The sequence below is a fragment of the Microtus pennsylvanicus genome, chromosome 6, assembly GCF_037038515.1.
Source record: "Microtus pennsylvanicus isolate mMicPen1 chromosome 6, mMicPen1.hap1, whole genome shotgun sequence".
NCBI classification, from domain to species: domain Eukaryota; kingdom Metazoa; phylum Chordata; class Mammalia; order Rodentia; family Cricetidae; genus Microtus; species Microtus pennsylvanicus.
Window position 1 is genome coordinate 106,350,163 of NC_134584.1, and position 21,601 is coordinate 106,371,763.

A 21,601-nucleotide genomic window follows, 5' to 3' on the forward strand; every position below is an offset into this window, starting at 1 on the left:
TTATAATAAGCTTAAAACAAGCCAATTATATTTATATCACATATTATTGTATATAAAAGTATTATTACAAAAAAGACAATAAAGTAATTCCAAATTTTCTTTTTAAAATTTTTCTTTTATGCCGGGCGGTGGTGGCGCACGCCTTTAATCCCAGCACTCGGGAGGCAGAGGCAGGCGGATCTCTGTGAGTTCGAGACCAGCCTGGTCTACAAGAGCTAGTTCCAGGACAGGCTCCAAAACCACAGAGAAACCCTGTCTCGAAAAACCAAAAAAAAAAAAAAAAAAAAAAAAAAATTTCTTTTATGTACATGAGTGTTTTGCCTGCATGTATGCCTGTGCACTTATGTGTGCCTGACGCCGTCAGAAAACAAGAGAGCACAGGATTCCCTAAAACTGGAATTACAGAGAGCTGTTAGTCACCATGTAATCAAAACTGATATAAGTGCCAAGATGTATGGCACCTGAGTAACAACGCCCAAGGCTGTCTTCTCGCCTCCAAACAAATGTGCACACACAAACATACATAGAGACGAAAGACTACACGTAGTCACGTAATTAAAAACCAGGACACATAACTGGACGGTGCTGGTGCACGCCTTTAATCCCAGCACTCGGGAGGCAAAGGCAGGCAGATCTCTGTGAGTTCGAGGCCGGCCTGGTCTATAAGAGTTAGTTCCAGGACAGGTTCCAAATCTATAGAGAAACCCTGTCTTGAAAAACGAGGATACAGGGGCTGGAGAGATGGCTCAGTGGTTAAGAGCATTGCCTGCTCTTCCAAAGGTCCTGAGTTCAATTCCCAGCAACCACATGGTGGCTCACAACCATCTGTAATGAGGTCCGGTGCCCTCTTCTGGCCTGCAGGCATATGTGTAGGCAGAATATTGTATACATAATAAATAAATAATTAAAAGAAAAAGTCAGTCCAGTGAATTCTTTGCATTTTGAGCCGGGCAGTGGTGGCGCACACCTTTAATCCCAGCACTCGGGAGGCAGAGGCAGGCGGATCTCTGGGAGTTCGAGGCCAGCCTGGGTCTACAAGAGCTAGTTCCGGGACAGGCACCAAAGCTACAGAGAAACCCCGTCTCGAAAAACAAAACAAAACAAAAAAAAACAAAACAAGGATACATTTTTCTGTTTCAGAAAAATGAACTAGAGTTTTATACAGAATAAATATATATTCTGCCACTGAGCTGTACCCCATAATCCCTGCAAAGGCTTTTTAAAAATCAATCTGCAAGAATGTGTTTTTCCCCTTGATATTATTATAATATATTACATTATAATTTTCAGAACAAGGACTTGTTATACAGGGTAAACTGGCTTGGACTTGCAATCTTTCACTTAGTCTCCCGTTCCCACCGACCTCTATATATACATGAACTGCCACATTTGGCTTATTTTTTTCCTTTAAAAAAGAGAGAAGCACTGGGTGGTGGTGGTGGTGGTGCATGCCTTTAATCCAGAACTAAACAGTCAAACCCTGTCTTGAAAAACAAAGGGGGAGGGGAGTAGAGCTGGAGAGATGGCCTAGTGGTTAAAAGCACTGGTTGCTCTTCCAGAGGACTGGAGTCCAATTCCCAACACCCTCATGACAGCTCACGACTGTCTGTAACTACAGTTCCAGTGGATCTGATATCCTCACATATATATGCAGGTAAAACACCAATGCACATAAAATAAATAAATCTATTATTATTATTTTATTTTTTATTTTTTTCAAAACAGGGATTCTCTGTGTAAGAGCACTGGCTGTCCTGGAACTCACTCTGTAGGCCAAGCTAGTCTTGAACTCACAGAGATCCACCTGCCTTTGCCTTCCAAGTACTAGGATTAAAGATTTGCACCACCACCGCCTGGCAAATAAGATATTACAAAAAAAAAAAAATCACAGACAAATAAGATGGTTCAGCAGGTAAAAGCACTGCTGTTAAGCCTAACAGCTTAACATCCTGAGTTCCATCGCCAGACCCACATAGTAGGAGAGAAGCAAAAGTTGTCCTCTGACCTCCACTTATGGGCCAGCTTGGACTACAGAGCTAGTTTCAGGACAGCTAGGGCTACACAGAGAAACCCTGTCTTGAAAAACCAGAAGAGAATGGAAAGAAACACAGACACCAGTTGGAAATCTGAAAACACTAAAATCAAAGTTTTGAAATTTTAAATTAGGGTAAAGGCAGGAACATAACAGAAACTATGAAAAAGTTATAAATACAATAAATCTTAGAAATCCTAAAGAGATATTTGTAATTGACTACATACAGCATAATAAAGAAAACAAGTCAGAAATTCTAAGCTTCAGTGCTCACACGATGGCATTATTAACAAGTATGACTCTACTACAGTAAAGTAGAAGGGATGATATGACAGAATCAAGGAAAAATAACTCCTTATGGTATTTTTACTTTTTAATTTTTCTTTGTTTGTTTGTTGTTGAGACAGGATTTCTCTGTGTAGCCTTGGCTATCCTGGAACTCGATCTGTAGACCAGGCCAGCCTTGAACTCATAGAGATCCACCAGCCTCTGCCTCAAGTGCTAGGATTAAAGTGGTGCGCCACTACTGCCCAGCTCCTTATTATAGTTTTGTAAGACTCAGAGAGAGAATCCAGTGCCTTGGTGGTGGTGAGAAGATAATTTCTCTCTTCAAAGACCTTGCCATGCACCTGCCTCTCTATCTATGGCATTAATAACCTTTCTAATAAACTCCTTACTTACATCCAAGAGAGTCTGCATGAGCAGGACAGGAAGTTTCAAATGAACATCACTGATTCCTACCCTACCCAACATGCTGTTGACCGCCCCCATGCCAGACAATCTAGTTTGCTAGTGTGTTTCCAGCTTAATGGTCAAGCTGAGGATGTCTGTTTCCTTCTGTGATGTGTGGCAGAGTATGAGTCTAAACAGTAATCATGTAAATCTATATCTATATATTAATCATATAATACAACATCCAAGAAGAAATGCAACTAACAAGAGAAAAAGGACATCAAAAACTATAAGGTACCTACTACTTACCAATGAATACCAGCTAGCATACTGCCTATTGTGGGAACAGTAATTACCTAACACCAGATAATAAGCTACTCTATATTTATAAACTCATGGAATCAGCTGAGTTCTTTCTGGTGTGTGTACTTTTGATGGTTGACAAGGTGGATCAGCTTCAGAGGATGAGCTGGTTGTCAAGAGATTATTATTTTCCCTTTTATAGTATCTTAACCTCACTACCATATTGTCATGTTCTCACAGTGATCACATCAAACCAAGACTCCATGGCCCAAATCTATGCTCCAACCTGAAGATAAACTCAGGTTTGGACACAGAGTGGCCCAAGAACACTTTTAAGTATTACAAATCTATAGCAGATCCTGAGGATCATCTCCACAGTCACTCCTGTCAGCTGATATAACAGCTACATTCTCAAAAGACACCGAACCTATTTCTAGCTTCAGATATGCAGCATCCTTCATGTTCCTGCCCCCAGCAAGGTGTTAAAGGGTAAACTGAGGCTACAGTAGCATCTCCTGGGCCTCCTGAGCAGAGACCAGGATATTCCAATAGACCCTAAGAAGGCAAGTGGGTGTTTTTGGTTTTTGGTTGTGAGCCTTATCCTTTTAACAGCTGAGCCTTCTACCCAGTTCAGGCTTTTGCTTGTTTTGTTTTAAAACAGGGTCTCAGGTAGTTCACATTGACTTCAAACTCATGGAGCAACAGTTGGCTCTGAACTCAAGTGCTAGAACTGCAATTATGCATCACTATGACAAGCTTTCATACAGAGGTTCTTCCAGAGGTCCCCCCCCCCCGAGATAGGGTTTCTCTGTTTAACAACTCTGGCTATCCCCAAACTCGCTTCTGTACACCAGGCTGGCCTCGAAGTCACAGAGATCTGCCTGTCTCTGCCTCCCAGTGCTGGAATTAAAGTCATGCACCACCCCTACCCAGCTAAGACATCAGTTCTTAACTGTCCTAATTCTTCGACCCTTTAATACAGTTTCTCGAGTTGTGGTTCATTCACAACTATAAAATCATTCCATTGCCATTTCATAACTGTAATTTGAATACTGTTATGAATCGTTATGCAAATATCTGTGTTTCCTGATGGTCTTTTTGGGGTTGCTATCCATAGATTGAGAACCACATGGCTAAGAGATATACTCTTTTAACACAACCATAGCATTACTGCACAATTAACATAGGCCTTGATATTTAATAACAATAATACATAATATATGTGCTATGCCTTGAAAAAATTAACATTGAGGTAGGCTTTCCTTTTCCTGTTTGACAGTATACACTGATAATATTTTAAGACCCAATATAGTAATTACAGCTGCATCAATGTCCTCTTCTGGTTTCCAGGGGCATTGCACACACACATAGTGCACAGACATATGTGCAGCCAAAACACCCATACATACAAAATAATAAATTAAATAAAAAGAGAGACTAGTGGCTTTTAAATAACATATACACATCTTCAATCCTATTCCCCTAGCAAATCTGTATTTTAAAAAAATAAATAAGATTTTAAGCCTGGCAGTAAGCCAGGCAGATCTCTGAGTTCAAGACCATCCTGGTCTACTAATGAAATTCTAAGACAACCAAGGCTACAGAGAAATCCTGTCTCAAAACAAAAACAAAACAAAAAAACCCAACAAAACAAAAACAACAACAAAAATTCAACCCAGCATTTTGTTTTTGCATTATAACTATATGCATGTTACATATGAGCCATATTTTAAATATGTACACACAACCTTTCTTCTTTTTTTTATCTTTCTTTTCATTTTTTGGGGGGGTCGAGACAGGGTTTCTCTGTGTAGCTTTGGAGTCTGTCCAGGAACTCCCTCTGTAGACCAGGCAGGCCTTGAACTCACAGAGATCCACATGCCTGTCTCCTAAGTGCTGGGATTAAAAGGTGTGCACCACCACCACTTGGTCTTTTTCCATTTTTTGAGATTGGGTCTGACTCAGCAGCTCAGGCTGGCCTTGAATTTGAGGCAATCTTCCTTCCCAAGCTATTGAAACAATAAATACTAAGTACCTGGCCAAAATGATGTAGTTAAATCTTAAAAAGAAAATACAAATTTAAAGATATTCCTATCACATGACAAGTGATGTCATGATAGATGGATCAGCACCATCTATCAAAGACTCCTTGGTCACATTAGATGACTCATATTCATACAGCCTGGCAAAGATGTAAGCCACCTGTCCTTTTCACTTTGATAACATAAACTACTGCTGTGGGAAAGTAATCACACATATAAGATTTCAAAGGGAATATATATAAATATATTTCGTAACACATACTTCGCCAACATCTGCTTAAGTACATATAATACAGCATAATAAAAACAGGACTGCTCCTCTGCATCTCAGGGATTTTAAAGAAGAATAAACTAGTTAGACTATCACCTTATCCCATCCCAGAAGGAACACATATGTTATACACTATCAATAAATTACTACTGTTAACATGATTCTCTAAAATCTTTCATCTACTATCAGTATTCTTCTAGTCAGGCCACCCACTGTAGTGTGAAAGAAGGTAAGTCATTGTTTGTTATGTTTCTATATTGTTTCCATAGCAAAGGTCTGTGCCTGCTTAATTTAACTTAAGCTGGAAGGTTGAAGCCTGAAGGTCACTACAGGACACATTACAGCAGCTTTCACAACAGTTCCATTATCAGTCCTGCCAAATTACTCAGGGAGGGCCCTTGGATTTGACTATATCAGAAACACTGTACTAGAAACATTGTAGAGATATTAAAAATACAAAATTGAAATTCCAAAATATAAATCGGTTAAAAGTAAAAATGTGACAAAACAAAAATAAATGTTAAAATGTACACCTAACAATATCATATAAAAAATCATCACTAGAGTCAGGTATGGTAGCACATACCTGTTATCCTAGCACTTGGAACACAGGCAGGAGGATCAGTACTTCATGGCCATCCTTAATTACACAGTGACTTTTAGGTCAACCTGAGCTACATAAGATCTTGTCTCAAAAAATTAAAACAAATCATCACTAGGCAATGGATCTTGACATATGATAAAATACAAAGTCTAAAAACAAAATTTTAAACCTTGTTTTTCAAACTACAGTAATTTCTAAAACAGTTCTGCCTCAGGCTAGGAACAGAATTTAGTCTTACAGTACTTGTACTGTATGAAGCCCTGGGTTCTGCCCCTAGTACAGCAACAAAATAGAAAAGAAAAAGCTGACTTGCCAATGCTTATTCAATACTCTTTATTTTTACTTTTGAAACAGGGTCTCACTAAGCAGACCAGGTTAATCAAACTATATAAGTTTTTTTTTTCCTTTACAAAAATCCCCATGGGTCAGCATCTTGATTTCATGTGTATGCATTTATGTATTGTCACATAAACTTACAGCAATGAGCTGTATTAAAAACCACTGGCACTGGTATAATTGCTAACTATAGTTCCACACAGTTTCCACATATTTTATATGCATTCTTGTATGTTTGTTTGTTTGTATGCATTTTTATCACAGGTAGAGATTTAGGTAAAGATATACACATTCCATCATCACAAATACATTTTCTTGTGCTGCCCCTTTATATTAACTATTTCCTGCTAACTATTAATTTGTTCTGTCTCAAAAGTTTACCTAATTTGAGAAACTATATAAATAGGACCATACTGCATATAATACTGTGAATTTTTCTTTTCAACCAACACCCTTCCACAGAGAACCATGACAGACCAAAATTACGATGGAGAACCACAAAAGTTGTTGCACATATCAACTATTTGTTCCTTCTAACAGACAGACGGAAGTACCCTATAAATATTCTAGAGGTTGTTTAACTACTAATCTACTTGAGTTGTTTCTAATTTGGGTTCAATAACTGCTATGAATATTGGTATTCAGGTTACTATATATTTTCTGATTAGTTTTTCTTTTTGTTGTTTCTTTCCTTATTTTTTTTCTTTAAGGTAGAGTCTCACTTCGTGGCTCATGTTGTCCTAGAACTCATGATGCACTTTTGATGAGTCCCAGGTTGACCTTGAATCCACAGTGATCTTCTTGAGCTAAGTATTCTGTGCTTTTGTTTTTGTTTTATTGAGACAGGGTCTCACTCTGTAGCCCTGTCTAGCCTTGAACTCTGTAGTCCTGACTGGTCTTAACTCACAGAGATCCTTTGGTCTCTGCCTCCTCACTGCTGGGAATAAAGGCGTGAACCACCACCCTAAATCTTCTGAAGGTTGGGATTACAAGTAAGGATCACCACCAATAGTGTAAGATTCAGCATTTCTTAGTAACTATTTTCTTTTACCTTTCTAATATATTTATTTATTTATTTGTGTGCATTGGTGTTTTGCCTGCATGTATCCTGGAACTGGAGTTACAAACAGTTGTAAACTGCCATGTGGGTGCTGGGAATTGAACCTGGGTCCTCTGGAAGAAAAGCTAGTGAGTGCTCTTTATCACTGAGCCATCTTTCCAGCCCCAAAGTTTCATTATTTTTTAATATTATAGTCCATTCAAGTGAAAAATAAAAATATCTTGATTCAAAGCTTTAAAATATGAGACATATCTGAAAGATACTAAATATGCAAATTTTACATAATTTTATTCTAGTTAAGTTAAAAGATTTTTTTTTTTTTTTTTTTTTTTGCTTTTTCGAGACAGGGTTTCTCTGTGGTTTTGGAGCCTGTCCTGAAACTAGCTCTTGTAGACCAGGCTGGTCTCGAACTCACAGAGATTCTCCTGCCTCTGCCTCCCAAGTGCTGGGATTAAAGGCGTGCGCCGCCACCGCCCAGCAAGAAAATAAATATTTTAATCACTAAATGTTCAATATAATTCTATTATGGTTTATGAATATGTCCTCCAAAGGCCTATTTGTAAAACCCTTGGTTGCCAATCTGTGGTGATATTGAAAAGTGGCAGAAACTTTAAACAGTGGTGGTTAATTGGGGAAAAAATTAGTTTACTGCACATGGTTGGGGGTATTTCTCTTTAATGGGTTGTTTATTTTTATTTTATGTGAATTTGTGTTTTGTCAGCATATATGTCTGTGTATGAGTATTGGATCCACTGGAACTGGTGTTACAGATAGTTGTCAACTGCCTTGTGGGTACTGGGAATTGAACCCAGGCCTCTGAAAATGCAGTCAGTGCTCTAATCCCCTAGACTCTATGAGGTGAGGGTCTTCCTCTGCCATGTGCTCCCACCATGGTATACTGGCTCACTATAGGCCCCAATAAAACAGAACCAATCAACAAGAGTGAAACCTCTAAAATGAGCCAAAATAAGCCCTTTCTCACTACAACTTGATGACCACATGCATAATATCACAGTGATGCAAAGTTTACTAACCTACTATCCTCAAAAACTTATGAGGCAAGTGATAGTGGCAAATGCCTTTAGTCCCAGCAATTGAGGAGGCAGATGTAGGAGAGTCTCTGTGATTTCAAGGTCGGCCTGGTCTACAAAGTGAGTTCCAGGACAGCCAGGACTGCTACACAGAGAAAGCCTATCTCAAAAAACAAAAAATAAAACAAAACAAAAAAAAGAAAAAACAGTAACGAGGCTAGAGAATGGCTAAGCAGTTAAAAGCACTTGCTGTTATTACAGAGAACGTAAGTTCAGTTCTAAGCATGCACACCCAGAGGCTCACTGCTTCCAATAACTCCAGTTTTAGGAGATACAGGCACAAACAAGTAGGCACAAATACACATAAAATAGATTTTAAAAAATTAACTCATCTTCCTAGACAACTATCTAGTCTTCCACTAAATATATATTCAAGAGAAAGGTGGGGGACAGAGAAAGTGAAATGTTACTAAAATTTATCAAATGTTGTTTATTTTCCAGAGTGACAAATTTTGGATAATCTATTGCATTATTCTTTCTACCTTCTGCATAAGTTAAATCTGCGTATGTGTATGTGTGTATTGTATGATGTGAACGCACATGCAGTTCCTTTATCACTTTCTGCCTTACTGCCTTGTGACAAGTTCTCTCACTGAACCTGAAGCTGGCTCTTTTGACTAGGCTAGGCTGGCTGGTCAGAAAACTTCTGAAATTAGCCTGTCTCTTTGCCCTAATATTGAGAGTTACAAGCATATATATTTATGTCTGGCTTTTTTTTTTTTTTTTTTTGCTTTTTCGAGACAGGGTTTCTCTGTGGCTTTGGAGCCTGTCCTGGAACTAGCTCTATAGACCAGGCTGTATGTCTGGCTTTTAAAGCCACTTTTTGAAATTCAACTTAAGTCTTCACATTTATAGAATATGCTTTTTCTCCAGAGTCATTCCTTAGTCATGTATTACTTACATTTTAAATGAGCATGTAATATATTTATAGACACAATATGCTCTTTTTTTGTGTGTTTGCTTTTCGAGACAGGGTTTCTCTGTGTAGCTCTGGTCGTCCTATAACTCACTCTGCTGGCCTCAACTCAGAGATTCGCCTGCCTCTGCCTCCCAAGCGCTGGCCACCACTGCCCAGCACAATTACTCTTTCTAAAATCAAAAAAACAGCAATTTGACCACCAACATCTCATTTCCTCCGATGAAAAAGTTAGGCAGGAAGGTTTCTTCTAGACTAACAAAGAACATTCAATGCAGAAGTATGGCCATATCAACAGGTAGACGAAAGAGGCACATTTGCTTTCTCTTTTCGCTAAATCAATATATTCATTCACTCATTACTATGTGTACAGATCTATGAAGCAAAGCTCCAAAGTTTCATACCTTCACAACAGGGTGACCACCAGTAGAGGCTTTCACTGCCCCACGGCTACCTTCCGTTTCATAATGGGCTCGATGATGAGTTTTAGGTTGCACTTCTATTTTCAATTCACATTGTCCAAAGTGAGTTGGTAGAGGCCAGTCTAATGGAGGTAATGAAGATGTGCTATAAACAAAACACACACACAATTTCACCATATTATCATTGCTAAGCAGAGATCCAGAGCATCTCTTTGCCACTCCCAGTATTTTTCCTAGTGGTTTTTGCAGCAGAGTATTCCAAAACCAACTTCACTTAGTAAGTTATAGTACCAACTATGGTATGTATTTAATAGAACATCCTTTTTAATTAATTTATTTATATTTTACTTACTGTTTTTTTTGTTTGTTTTTTTTTTGAGACAGAGTTTCTCTGTGTAGTCCTGGCTGTCCTGAAACTCACTCTGTAGACCAGGCTGGCCTCAAACTCCAGTCCAGGCTGAGATCCACCTGCCTCTGCCTCCCGAATGCTTGGACTAAAGTCGTGCATCACTACCGCCCCATGACTATTCTTTTTAATAAATAAATAATTATAAATAATTCTTTAACCTAAATATTAAAATATACTGTTTCTACATTTAGTATTCCTTTTTTATTTTGAAAAAGAACAAACTCTATAGCGATTTGTAAATTCTCAACTGTATATTGGTTATATTGTATATAACCATAAAAGCAATCAAAAGAACAGTAGTTCAGTTTCTTAAAGATATCCATTCTCTGTATATATATCAGTAGCTCTGTAAGACTAAGTATCTTTTTTAATGTATGAGTGTTCTGCCTGCATATATGTCTGTATGCCATGTGCATGTCTAATACCTGAATAGGCCAGACGAGGGCGTTGTATCCCTTGGAGCTGAAGTTACAGAGGCTGTCAGCGGACAGGTGGGTGCTGGGAATCGAACCTAGATCTTCTGGTTTTGTAGAATATTAGTTTAATTTGTGTTACATTTGCTTATGCTGTGGGATATTTGTTTAATAGTACAAAAATGTGCTGTATTCTTTTATGCTGCATTTATTTACCTCTGTAAAGTTAGGTTACTTTGTCTGCCTAAAATACTGGTATAATAAAGAGCTGAACATCCAATAGCTAAGCAGGAGAGAGAAACAGCCAGGACTGGCAGGCAAAGAGAACAAACAGGAGAAAACAAATAGAGAGAAAAAGGGAGGAGGAGCAAGAAAAGGAGGAGAGGAGGATGCCAAGGGTCAGCCACCCAGCCAGCCACAGAGTAAAAAAGAAAAACAGAATAAAGAAAGATAAAAAGCCCAGAGGCAAAACATAGTTAAAGAGAAACAGGATAATTTAAGTCAGGCTGGCTAGAAACAAGTGAATCTAAAACCAGGCATTCATAAGTAAAAATAAGTCTCCATATAATTATCTGGAAGCTAGGTGGTGGGCCCTGAAGAGCTTAAAAAACAATAGCAGAAAAAAAAAACAACAACTACATTCTTGAAAAGCAGTAGGTACTCCTAATAACTGAGCAATCTCTCTAGGTCCCAAGCCTAGGGACCTTTAAAATCTAAATTTTTCTATTTCTTTCAGTATATATCTCTCCACCCTTGTGTATAGATCTGCAGAAATCAATCTATTATGCTTCTGGCCTCATCCACTTCCTATCATTTCACTCTTCTCTCTCTGAAAAACTGCTTATTATCTTAGGCATCCTCTGTATCTTGAAGAAAAATTTAGTTTCAGTGCATAACTGCCTAAAACAAAAACAAAACATCTGTAGTATATTTTAAAGGTTAGTATTTCCTTGATTCATAAGAATTTAATGACTGAAAGGTTAATTTATATATATTATTATTTATATATTATATTATATATTATATTTATATATTATATATATATTAATATTGAAAATGTTATAAGGGCTTGGGAGATTGTTCAACAGGAAGAATGCTTGTCAGTCTTTGATGAGGGCTTAGTTTGAATCCCCGGAACACACATATAAACCAGCACAGTGGCCCAAGCCTGTAATCCCAGAACTAGGGAGGCAAGACAGGAGGATCCCTGGGGCTATCCAAACAACCAGGTTAAATGAGATCTTATCTTTAAAAACTAAGTGGAGAAGCAAATAAGGAATGAAGAAGACAGCCAATGTCAACCTCTGGCCTCCATGTGCACCTATATGCACACATGTACACATACACACGAAGGAAATGTTGAACTAGAAAATTACTTACATATCTACAGGTTAAACAGCAACAGACACAAAGCTCAGTTAGTAGAGTTCTTGCCTAGCATGCAAGAAACCCTGAGTTTGAATCCAATCTATATAATACTAGGTGTAATGATGTATGCCAGGAGGCGGGGGCAGGGGAATCAGAACTTCAAGGTCATTGCCAGTTAATATAGTAAACTTGAAGCCAGTCTGAGTTACATAGGACCCAGTCTCAAAGAAAAAAAAACAAGACTGTCAAAAGTTTTTTAAAAAAATTAAGTTAGAGGGAGGGGGTGAAGAGTGGGGGGTGAGGAGTGGGGGGAGGGGGGAGGAAAAGGGAGGCGGGGAGGAGGCGGAAATTTTTAATAAAAAAAAAGAAAAAAAAATTAAGTTAGGAAGGCCAAGCACAAATAGCATGTACCTATAGTCCCAGCTACTCTGGGAGGCTAGAATAGGAGGACCGCACATTTTAGGTTGACATGGGTCAACACAGGCAATATAGCAAGACACTGTCTGAATAATATAAGCATTTAAAAGTAAGTAAATTGTGAGGAAAATGCTTGCCTTCAATAGGACAAAGCTAGAGAACTCAGTCAGTAAAATGCTTTCCAAACTATGCAAGAACCCACATAAAGGTGGAAGGAAAGATCAACTCCAGGAAGTTGTCTCTGACCAACACACACAGGACATGACACACATCTCATTCACACACATCCTTCTCAAGTGTGCACACATACAACAATAAAGTTGATTTTTTTTTGTTTTGTTTTATTTTATTTTTAAAGCTTGGTGAGCTCTCAGGCCAATAAGCAACCTTGTCTCACAAAACAAGATGATGACTCCAGGGAACACCACCCATAGCTATCTTCTGGCCTCCATGTGAACACACATACACACCTGCACACATACGTCTTCAAAATATGCAAATTCCCAGTTAATTTATTAGTAATATAATTCATACTATAGCCTACCTGCACCATAATCTTTTCTAAATAAGAAAATTCCTTTTAGGGATCCTTAAATGTCATTTACTATTATCTACAATCTATCACCTATATTTTCTTCATTTATATACCGTTAAATGTAATGTTAGTCAATTTAAAAATACTTTTAAGACTTAAAGGGAAATAAAAAGGACTTCTAAGTTTTTTGCAGGTAGAATTTATTTTTTAAAAAACAAAGAACAAGGAAGATGAGGGCAGGGAAAGGGAAAAGAGAAGGAGAGAAAAGAAGGAAAAGGGGAGAGGAAGGAGATAAGAGAGAGGGAAAGAAAAATGAGAGGTTGTCAAACAAACAGATAATATAGTTAGACAATGCAAATGATTTTTAAGCATGAAAAAACAGTCAGTAGTCATTTCTATCAACTCACCGAAATATAGGGGTGTGGCCAGGCTTTGGTTTGCTCCAAGTAAAGGGTGAAGGAACTGAAAGAAATTGGTCACCAGATGAATCTTTCTTTAAAGGATACTGAGATCCAAGGCCATCATCTACTGAAGTCTCCCGGGATGGTGATAAGCTCCCTTGATCATCTGAACAGACCTCTAATTTTCCTGGTAGTATGGCAGCTTGATCTTCAGAAGTCTTCCTTGTTTTCAAAGGGATATCAGTCTCGACACAGTACTGAAATGGGAAAGGTGTAGGGCCAAGGCCTGATCCAGTGTGGACAGAAGCAGTAAGCCAGGTATCTTCTGTTACACTTCCCCTAGGGGAGTGGCCAGGGGAAGGAACAGGTGAGTGATGGGGTGAAAGGGAACCAGCGTAACACACTTCAGCACTAGAGTGCCGTCGTTTACCACAGGGAGAAGTGGGCCTTGATGAGGGTCCTGAGGCTGGTCTGGGGCTCAGCCAATTCTCATCAGTGATACTGGATCTAGGAGAGTGGCAAGGAGATTGCCGAGGTGACAAGGAGTGTCCAGGTCCATACTGTTGCTGCCAGGAGTCTTCTCCAGGACAGCCTCCTGGAGAGCCACCTGGAGAAGTCAGAGGTGAGCCGAGAGTAAATCGAGCAGCAGCTTCATTCAACTCTGAGTCCACATCATCATAAATGTGTGAGAGAGATTCACAAGAAGATGCATCTGAGAACCAGCTCCTAGAAGAAAGGCTGCTGGCAGGACTAGGACTAAAGGATGACTCCCGGTAAGATGGCTCAAGTGGAAGATAGAGATGATCTCTAGAAGGTCTTTCCAAATATTCCCTTTCTGGGTCATTTATCTGTAGGTTGTCTTCATGTGCATCTGTTCCTTGATGACAGTTAGGAGAGATGGATGTAATTTGAATACTTGGGCACTCAAAGGGTTTGGGACCACCTAATGGGCTATATTTAGATTCAGAAATATCACCAGTTTCTTCATAATTTTTGTGACCTTGGAGCTGAAATGATGGTGACAAAACAGAGGAGTGAGACTGCAGCAGTCCATGATGTGGTAAGCCAAGTGATGAGTTCAAAGTAGATGGAGGTGGATCTACATTAAAGATGTAAATGGATGCACAATCATCTGGCTCAAGATCTATGAGGGAAGGAAAAACAAAAAATCACCACAACCAAAGAAAGTCAATAAAAGTAATTAGAAAATTCAAGTGTATAAATTACTAGATGAAAAAGTAATAACAACCCTGTGAGAGAAAAAAATTTGGACACCAAAATGCATGTCATTACCTCCAGTAAAGGGTTGGGCACAGTGATTCTGTTTATTGCAACACACAGGCAGAGGATTACTGAACATTCAACGCCTATCTTAGCTATACAGTGGGTTTCAGGCCAGCTTGAGCTATTTCATCAAGCCATATCTCAACAACAAGGTGACTTAAAAATGCATCTATTTATTTTTGCAGCTATGTATGACTGTTACATATGGAAATATGTATTGTGACATTCTTTTTCTTGACTTCCACATTTCCAAAAATTATTCTCTGAGAACAGACTATTTTTTTATAAAATGTATAGTGTGTATCTATATACGCACACACATATAAATAAAAAATTAAAGCCACAAAACAATAAGATAATATAAATTGAATCAGCAAGATGGCTTAGTGGGTAAAGGGGTTTGCTGCCAAATCCAATGATGTAAGTTCAAGCTCTGGGACCTGCATGATAGGAGAAAACCAACTCCTGCATTTTGTCCTATGACTTCCATAGGGGCACTGTGGCATATGCACACTCACACCATCATGCTGGGAAAAAAAATACCCTGAATTTAATTTAAAATTTCAGATATTTTACTTTTCATTTTTGTGTTTGCCTGCATTTATATTAATATACGACATGGGTACAAGCGGCATCAGATCTCCTGGAACTAGAGTTACAAAAGGTTATAATTAACTTTGTGGGTGCTAGGAACAGAACCTAGATCCTCTGCAAGAGCAGCAGGTGCTTTCAACACTGATGCATCTCTCCAAGCCTCAAAGAATTTTTCTTTTTGGTTTTCTGAGACAGGGTTTCTCTGTGTAGCCCTGGTTGTCCTGAAACTCACCATGTAAACCAGGCTAGCCTCGAATTCACAGAGATCACCTGCCTTTGCCTCTCATGTGCTGGGATTAAAGGCATGACCATCACTGGCAAGAATTTTTTTTAAATGGTAGTGCCATATTTGGCAATTGCAGGTTAAGATTGAATGAAGCAGTTTTGAAAACACCTGGGACGTTGGATAGTGGTGGCAAATGCCTTTAATCCCAGCACTCAGGAGGCCAGAGGTACGCGGAACTCTGAGTTCAAGGCCAGCATGGTCGACAGATTGAGTCCAAGAAAGTCAAGGTTACAGAGAAACCCTGTCTGTGGGGGAAAAAGAGAGAGAAAGAAAATGAAAGAAAAGCACCTTGGGAGTTAGGAGGGAGTGATGGTTTATACTTAAATCCTAGAATTTGGGAGGCAGAAGGATCACCAGTTCTAGGCCAGACAATGAGTTTGAGACCCATCTGGGATACACAATGAGACTGTCTTAAAAAACAAATGGTAGGTTTTTACTAATTTTTGGTGGAGGTATGGTTTGTTGTTGTTTGTTCTACCCTACCATTAACTTGGACTCTTACGTCATTTACTCTCTATAGGTCTCAGTTTCCTTGCAATAAAATTCAAGATTTCTCTTTTAAGAAGAGTATATAATTAACACAAATATATTTTTCCTCTGTAGTCATATCATCAGGAATTCATGTTTGCACACAGCAGACCAGGGGCTGGAGATATGGCTCATCAATAGAGAGCACTGGCTGCTCTTCCAGAGAATCTGGGTTTGATTTGTTTTGTCTTTGAGCTTTTTGTTTGTTTGTTTGTTTGAGAAAGGGTCTTACTACGTCCTGAAACTTAATGTGTAGACCAGACTGGCCTTAAATTCACAAAGATCTTCCTGCCTCTGCCTCCCAGGGGCTGGAATTAAAGGTTTATGCCCACAAACCCAGTGTCTGAGTTTGATTTGACTACCAGCACCCATATAGCAGCTTGTAAGTGTCTGAAACTCTAGTCCAAGAGGAACCAATGCTCTCTTCTATGGGTACAAAGCATGCACATGCTATACTGACCATTAGGCAAAACATCCATGCACATAAATTAAAACAAAAATGCCAGACACGGCTAGATCCTTTACCGAAACAGAAAATAACTGATTGAGGATTTTGACTTATAGTTGATTATTAATCTTCATAAATTTAGAATTTTTAACTTATTCCTTAGCTAGGCATGGTAGCACACATGTATAATCTCAGCACTCCAGTTTGGGCAGTGGAATAGAGTTTAAGGCTAGCTTTGGCTACCAAAAGAAACCCTGTCTCAAAATAAATAAGTATTAAGTAAGATCAAATCCACCCCTTGCTAGAATATAATACTAAGCAAGTCCTGCCAGAGACTTAAAACCATACTAGCAACTATTATATTCTTCATCACTACATAATCCAGTTTTTAAAAACTCATTTTTACCTAATGTACTTTTTTTAAAAAAAAATCTTATTTTGAGTAGAAATCATTCATGAAAGACTTTATAGTTTCATTCTAGAGCATTTATTATACCAATGTTATTTCAGTGGTTGATTAATGCTGAAATTCATAGCTTCCTCCAAGTAAACTAAATAAAAAAGCATATAAATAAATAATGTGTTGAGGAATGGATCATTGTGTATCAGAGCTTTCTGTGTTGGCATGAGAACTTGAACTCAAATCTCTATCAACTAATGAAAAGAGATGGGTATGGCTGCATATGTCTGTAACCTCAGCACTGAGGGCTGAGAGGCAGGCAGTTCTCAGGAATTCCCAGCAGGCGAGCCTGCTCAGCAGAAATGGTGAGCTTCTGGTTCAGGGAGAGTCTCAAGGCTATAAGGTGAACAGCAATAGAGGAAAACACCTGACATCCTCCACAAGCCTCTCTGTGCATGGGAGCGTGGACACACACTTATAAACACACAAGCAGAATGTCTTAAAGTAGTACAGACACAAAAGATGATGTAATGTACTGCTTCATCCTTTTCTCTGTGTCTAGAAGTCGCAACTCTGAAAATGATAGCAGCCACTCCAACCACACCTTAACAGTCTTAAGATTTTCAACTCTAGATGGAAGATGCTTCAGAACCATCTCAAGACTTGTTAAATTTTTTAAAAAATGTTCTATCAGAGACTAGAGAGCTCTAGGAAAGCAGACAGAATCTGGAGAACACAGATAGCCGTTCATGTCTTTACTAACAGTAAACCAGGGGTTGGCAAAATACAGCCTGTGAACCAATCTGTCCTACCACCTGTTTTTGTTTTGTGACAACCTACAAGCTAAGAATGGTTTTTAGAAGAAACTGTTTTATGAGATATAATAATATGATTCAAATTCTGGTGTCTATAAATAAAACTTTATTGGAACTTGGCCACATTTAATTATGTGCTGTCCATGGTTACTGTCCCATAAAGATAGAGAAGAGTAACTTTGAAAAAACACTTAAGTTGATGCCACATTGTTGCTTGGGACACAGTAATATAGTTTTGTTGTTGTTCTGTGGTGCTCAGGGCTGAACCTAGGGCTTTACAAACACTGGGCGAACACTCTACACAAAGCTATCTATCCAGTCCTTTTGCTTTGAGGTAGAGAAGTGTGGGGGAAAGAGTGTCTGTCCATGAATCCCTGACTCGTCTGCAAACTGCTGTGTACATAAAGCTGACCTACAACTCTCTTAAGTGTACTAGTCTTGTGTTGAACCTGCAGTGATCCTGGACTCTGCCTTGTGACAAACACCAGTAATCCCAGCAGTTGGGTGGCTGAGGCACACATAGCAAGACTCTGTCTCAAAACAAAAATAACAGCAACAATCAATCAATAAGTAAGCAAGATGAATATGGCATACATGTACATACTCCCAGCACCGGGAGGTGAAGCCAGAAAGATTAGGAATCCTAGATCAGCCATGGATATAGACACCTGGATCCTCAGTTCAACTCTGTTTTCAAATTTTTCACAGTAGCGCATATCTGAAATCCCAGTACTCAAGAGGCTAAGGCAGAAGGACTGGCACAAGTTCAAGGCCAGCCTGAGCAACATAGTGAGTTCTAGAATTCTGGGCTACAATCTCAAAAAGAAAAAAACAACAAAAAGAATAACTATGGATTAAGCAATTCTTCCCAGTTATATATTCATTAAAATATGTCTCTATAAGAACTTATACACATATGTTTGTAACAGTATTATTTGAAATGGCCAAAGGGTGAAAAAAAATCAGATAATTCTCAATATATTAATGGATAACCAAACCATGGTATATTCAATGAAATATAAAGTGGAACAAATAAGATACATTGTGGTACTGCATAAATGCAATCCAAGCTACTTAGTAGTAGGCTGAAGCAACACAGTAAGAATCTTTCTCATTAAGAAAAGAAATGCCAGCGAGAGAGATGACTCAGAAGTTAAGAGCACTGGTTGCTCTCCCATAGGACCTGAGTTCAATTCCCAGCAACCATATGGTGGGTCCTAACTGTCTATAATGGGATCTGATGCCCTCTTCTGTCATGCAGGCATACATACAAATAGAGCACTTGGTGGTGTATGCCTTTAATCCCAGCACTCTGGAGGAAGAAGCAGGCAAATCTCTGTGAGTTCGAGACTAGTCTGGTCTATAGAGTGAGTTCCAGGACAGCTAGAGCTACACAAAGAAACCATGTCTCAAAAAAAAAAAAAAAAAAAAAAAAAAAAAAGGAAAGGAAAGGAAAGGAAATACTACATCTTGAGTTAAACTTGAAAACATTTTAAGTGAAAGGCATAAACACAAAGTCACACTGTGCCCTTTATATTATATATCCACAATAAACAAATCCAGAATTAGGAAGAAGTGAAGGCAAACTAAAAAACTAATTGGGTACAAAGTTTTTTGGTTTTGGTTTTTTTTTTTTAATGAGTAACTAACCATGCTCCCAAATTTCCACACCTCCCAACTCTACTTTTTCTTAAGGCAGTAAATGAAATTTTCTGACAAGGTGAAAGGATGCCTGGGCAACCACACTGAAAACAGGATGATGAAATAAAGTCATTCTAAAATGCGTATATTGAAACCCTACGTGCTTTTCTACTCCCATGGCTCACAGCATAACACACTTACACTCTCTAGGCAATAGACTGGCAGACTTTTCACTTGGGAATCTAATAACCTAAGGAAAAAGCACTACAGATAATGACCTCAAAGGTAACCTTGTTTAAAAAAAACCTACAAGGCCTACAGTTAGCAAACATCCTTGTGATCACAGAATATATGATTTTGGTGTCCATTTAAGTCATTAGCAGGTTACAACAATCATCACACAGCTGAGAAAAGCTTCAAAATTTAAAATAGTCAAGTCAGGCATAGTGGCACATGGCCCTAATCCCAGCTATCCAGAGGCTGAGGCAGAGAATCTCAAATCTGAGCTTCAAGATAGCCTAAGCAGCAGAGCAAAGCCATGACTCAAAAAACAAACAGATGCCCATTTAAGATTCAACAAGAGCCAGGTGTGACAACGCAAGCTGTAATACTAGTACTAAGGAAGCTGAGGCAAAGGATGTGAAACTCAGTGAGAGATCCTGTCTCAAAGGAGTAAGGCAGAACATGGGGAAAAAACTGCCCAACATAATCCTTTAGCTTCTGGGCGTGTGCACACCAACATAGATAAAGAAACAAATAAACAAGAAAATTGTTGAAAATCACAACTTGAATTTGAAAAAATATCGCAATAGAAGATAACAAAAAGTAATGTATTCCCATAGTTTCATTAATAAGCAACAGCAAGCCTGGCAATGATGATGCATGTATCCCAGCACCTGGGAGGAAGAAGCAGGTGGATCTCAGTGAGTTCGGGGCCAGCCTGGTCTACAGAGCGAGTTCCCAGACAGCCAGGGCTACACAGGCTCAAAAAAAGGGGGGAGTCAAATAAGGCATTCAGTAGGGCATTCAGTCAAGAAGTTTGGTGACACACACCTGTAATCCCAGCACTTTGAAGGCAAAGCAAAAGGATTACCACCAATTTCAACACCACCAGCCTGATCTATATATAACAAGCTCCAGGTCAGCATGGACAGTCAGAGTAAGCCAGAATACCACCGCTTGGAAGGCAGAGGCAGGCAGATTCAAGGTGTGAGTTCAAGGCCAGCCTGAACTAGTTCCAGGACAGCCAGGGCTACAAAGAGAAACGCTGTCTCGGGGAGGGGGAAGGGGGAAAGGGGAAAGGGACCACAAAAAATGAAAAAGAAAAGAAAGAAAGAAAAAGAAAACAAAAACAAAATACTGAGAAGCACTGTGCTAGAATGAACACATAATTTAACAAATACCATTTTTTATTATTAATATAGCCCATCAAGGCCGGGTGGTGATGGCACATGCCTTTAATTACAGTACTTGTGAGACAGAAGCAGGCAGATTTCTGGTTCGAGACTAGACTGGTCTACAGAGCTAGTTCCAGGACAGCTAGAGCTGTTACAAAGAGAAACTCTGTCTCGAAAAACCAAAATAAATAAATAAATTATTTAATATATATATATATATATATTACCAATGCAGAACAAAAATACTCTTCAAAGGATTTACTTATTTATGTGTATGGATGTTTTGATTGCATGTATGCTTGTGCATCCCATACATGCCTGGTACTCACAGAGGCCAGAAGAGGGGATAGGTTTCCTTGACCAGCCTGGAATACACAAGCCAGTCATAAAACCAGTCTTGAAAAAGAAAAAGAAAAGCCAGTCTCAGAAACACAGTGGAGAGCTACTAAAGAAGATACAAACCTCTGGCCTCCATACACACACTAGTGTACCAGACACACAAAGCATATATGTAAACACACCAATAGTGATATATCTGTAGTCCCAGCTACTTAGGCAAAGGCCAGACCACTTGATCCAGGAGCTTACTGTGAGACTGGGTCATATAAAAAGACACTGTCTTTAAAACTGGTAGGGCGGGCTGGAGAGATGGCTCAGTGATTAAGAGCATTGCCTGCTCTTCCAAAGGTCCTGAGTTCAATTCCTGGCAACCACATGGTGGCTCACAACCATCTGTAATGAGGTCTGGTGCCCTCTTCTGGCCTGCAGACATACACATAGACAGACTATTGTATGCATAATAAAATAAATAAATAAATAAATAGAAAAAATAAAATAAAAAATAAAACGGGTAGGGTTAGGGAGATAACCAAGTAATGTCTGTGAAGGATCTAAAGAGGGCACTGGAGGGGCTGGA

General features: G+C 38.9%; 1 protein-coding gene across 2 annotated transcripts in view; it reads right to left on the reverse strand.

The window, feature by feature from the left end:
- The window catches only part of Nfatc3 (nuclear factor of activated T cells 3), a 66,913-nt gene that overhangs the window by 38,729 nt on the left and 6,583 nt on the right, over positions 1–21,601 (reverse strand). For both annotated transcript variants that reach the window (XM_075977195.1, XM_075977196.1), the window contains exons 2-3: positions 13,299–14,436; positions 9,732–9,894 (exon numbers count right to left, since the gene is read on the reverse strand). In XM_075977195.1, coding sequence (XP_075833310.1) covers positions 9,732–9,894; positions 13,299–14,436 — 1,301 coding nt within the window. The remainder of the gene's footprint in view (positions 1–9,731; positions 9,895–13,298; positions 14,437–21,601) is intronic.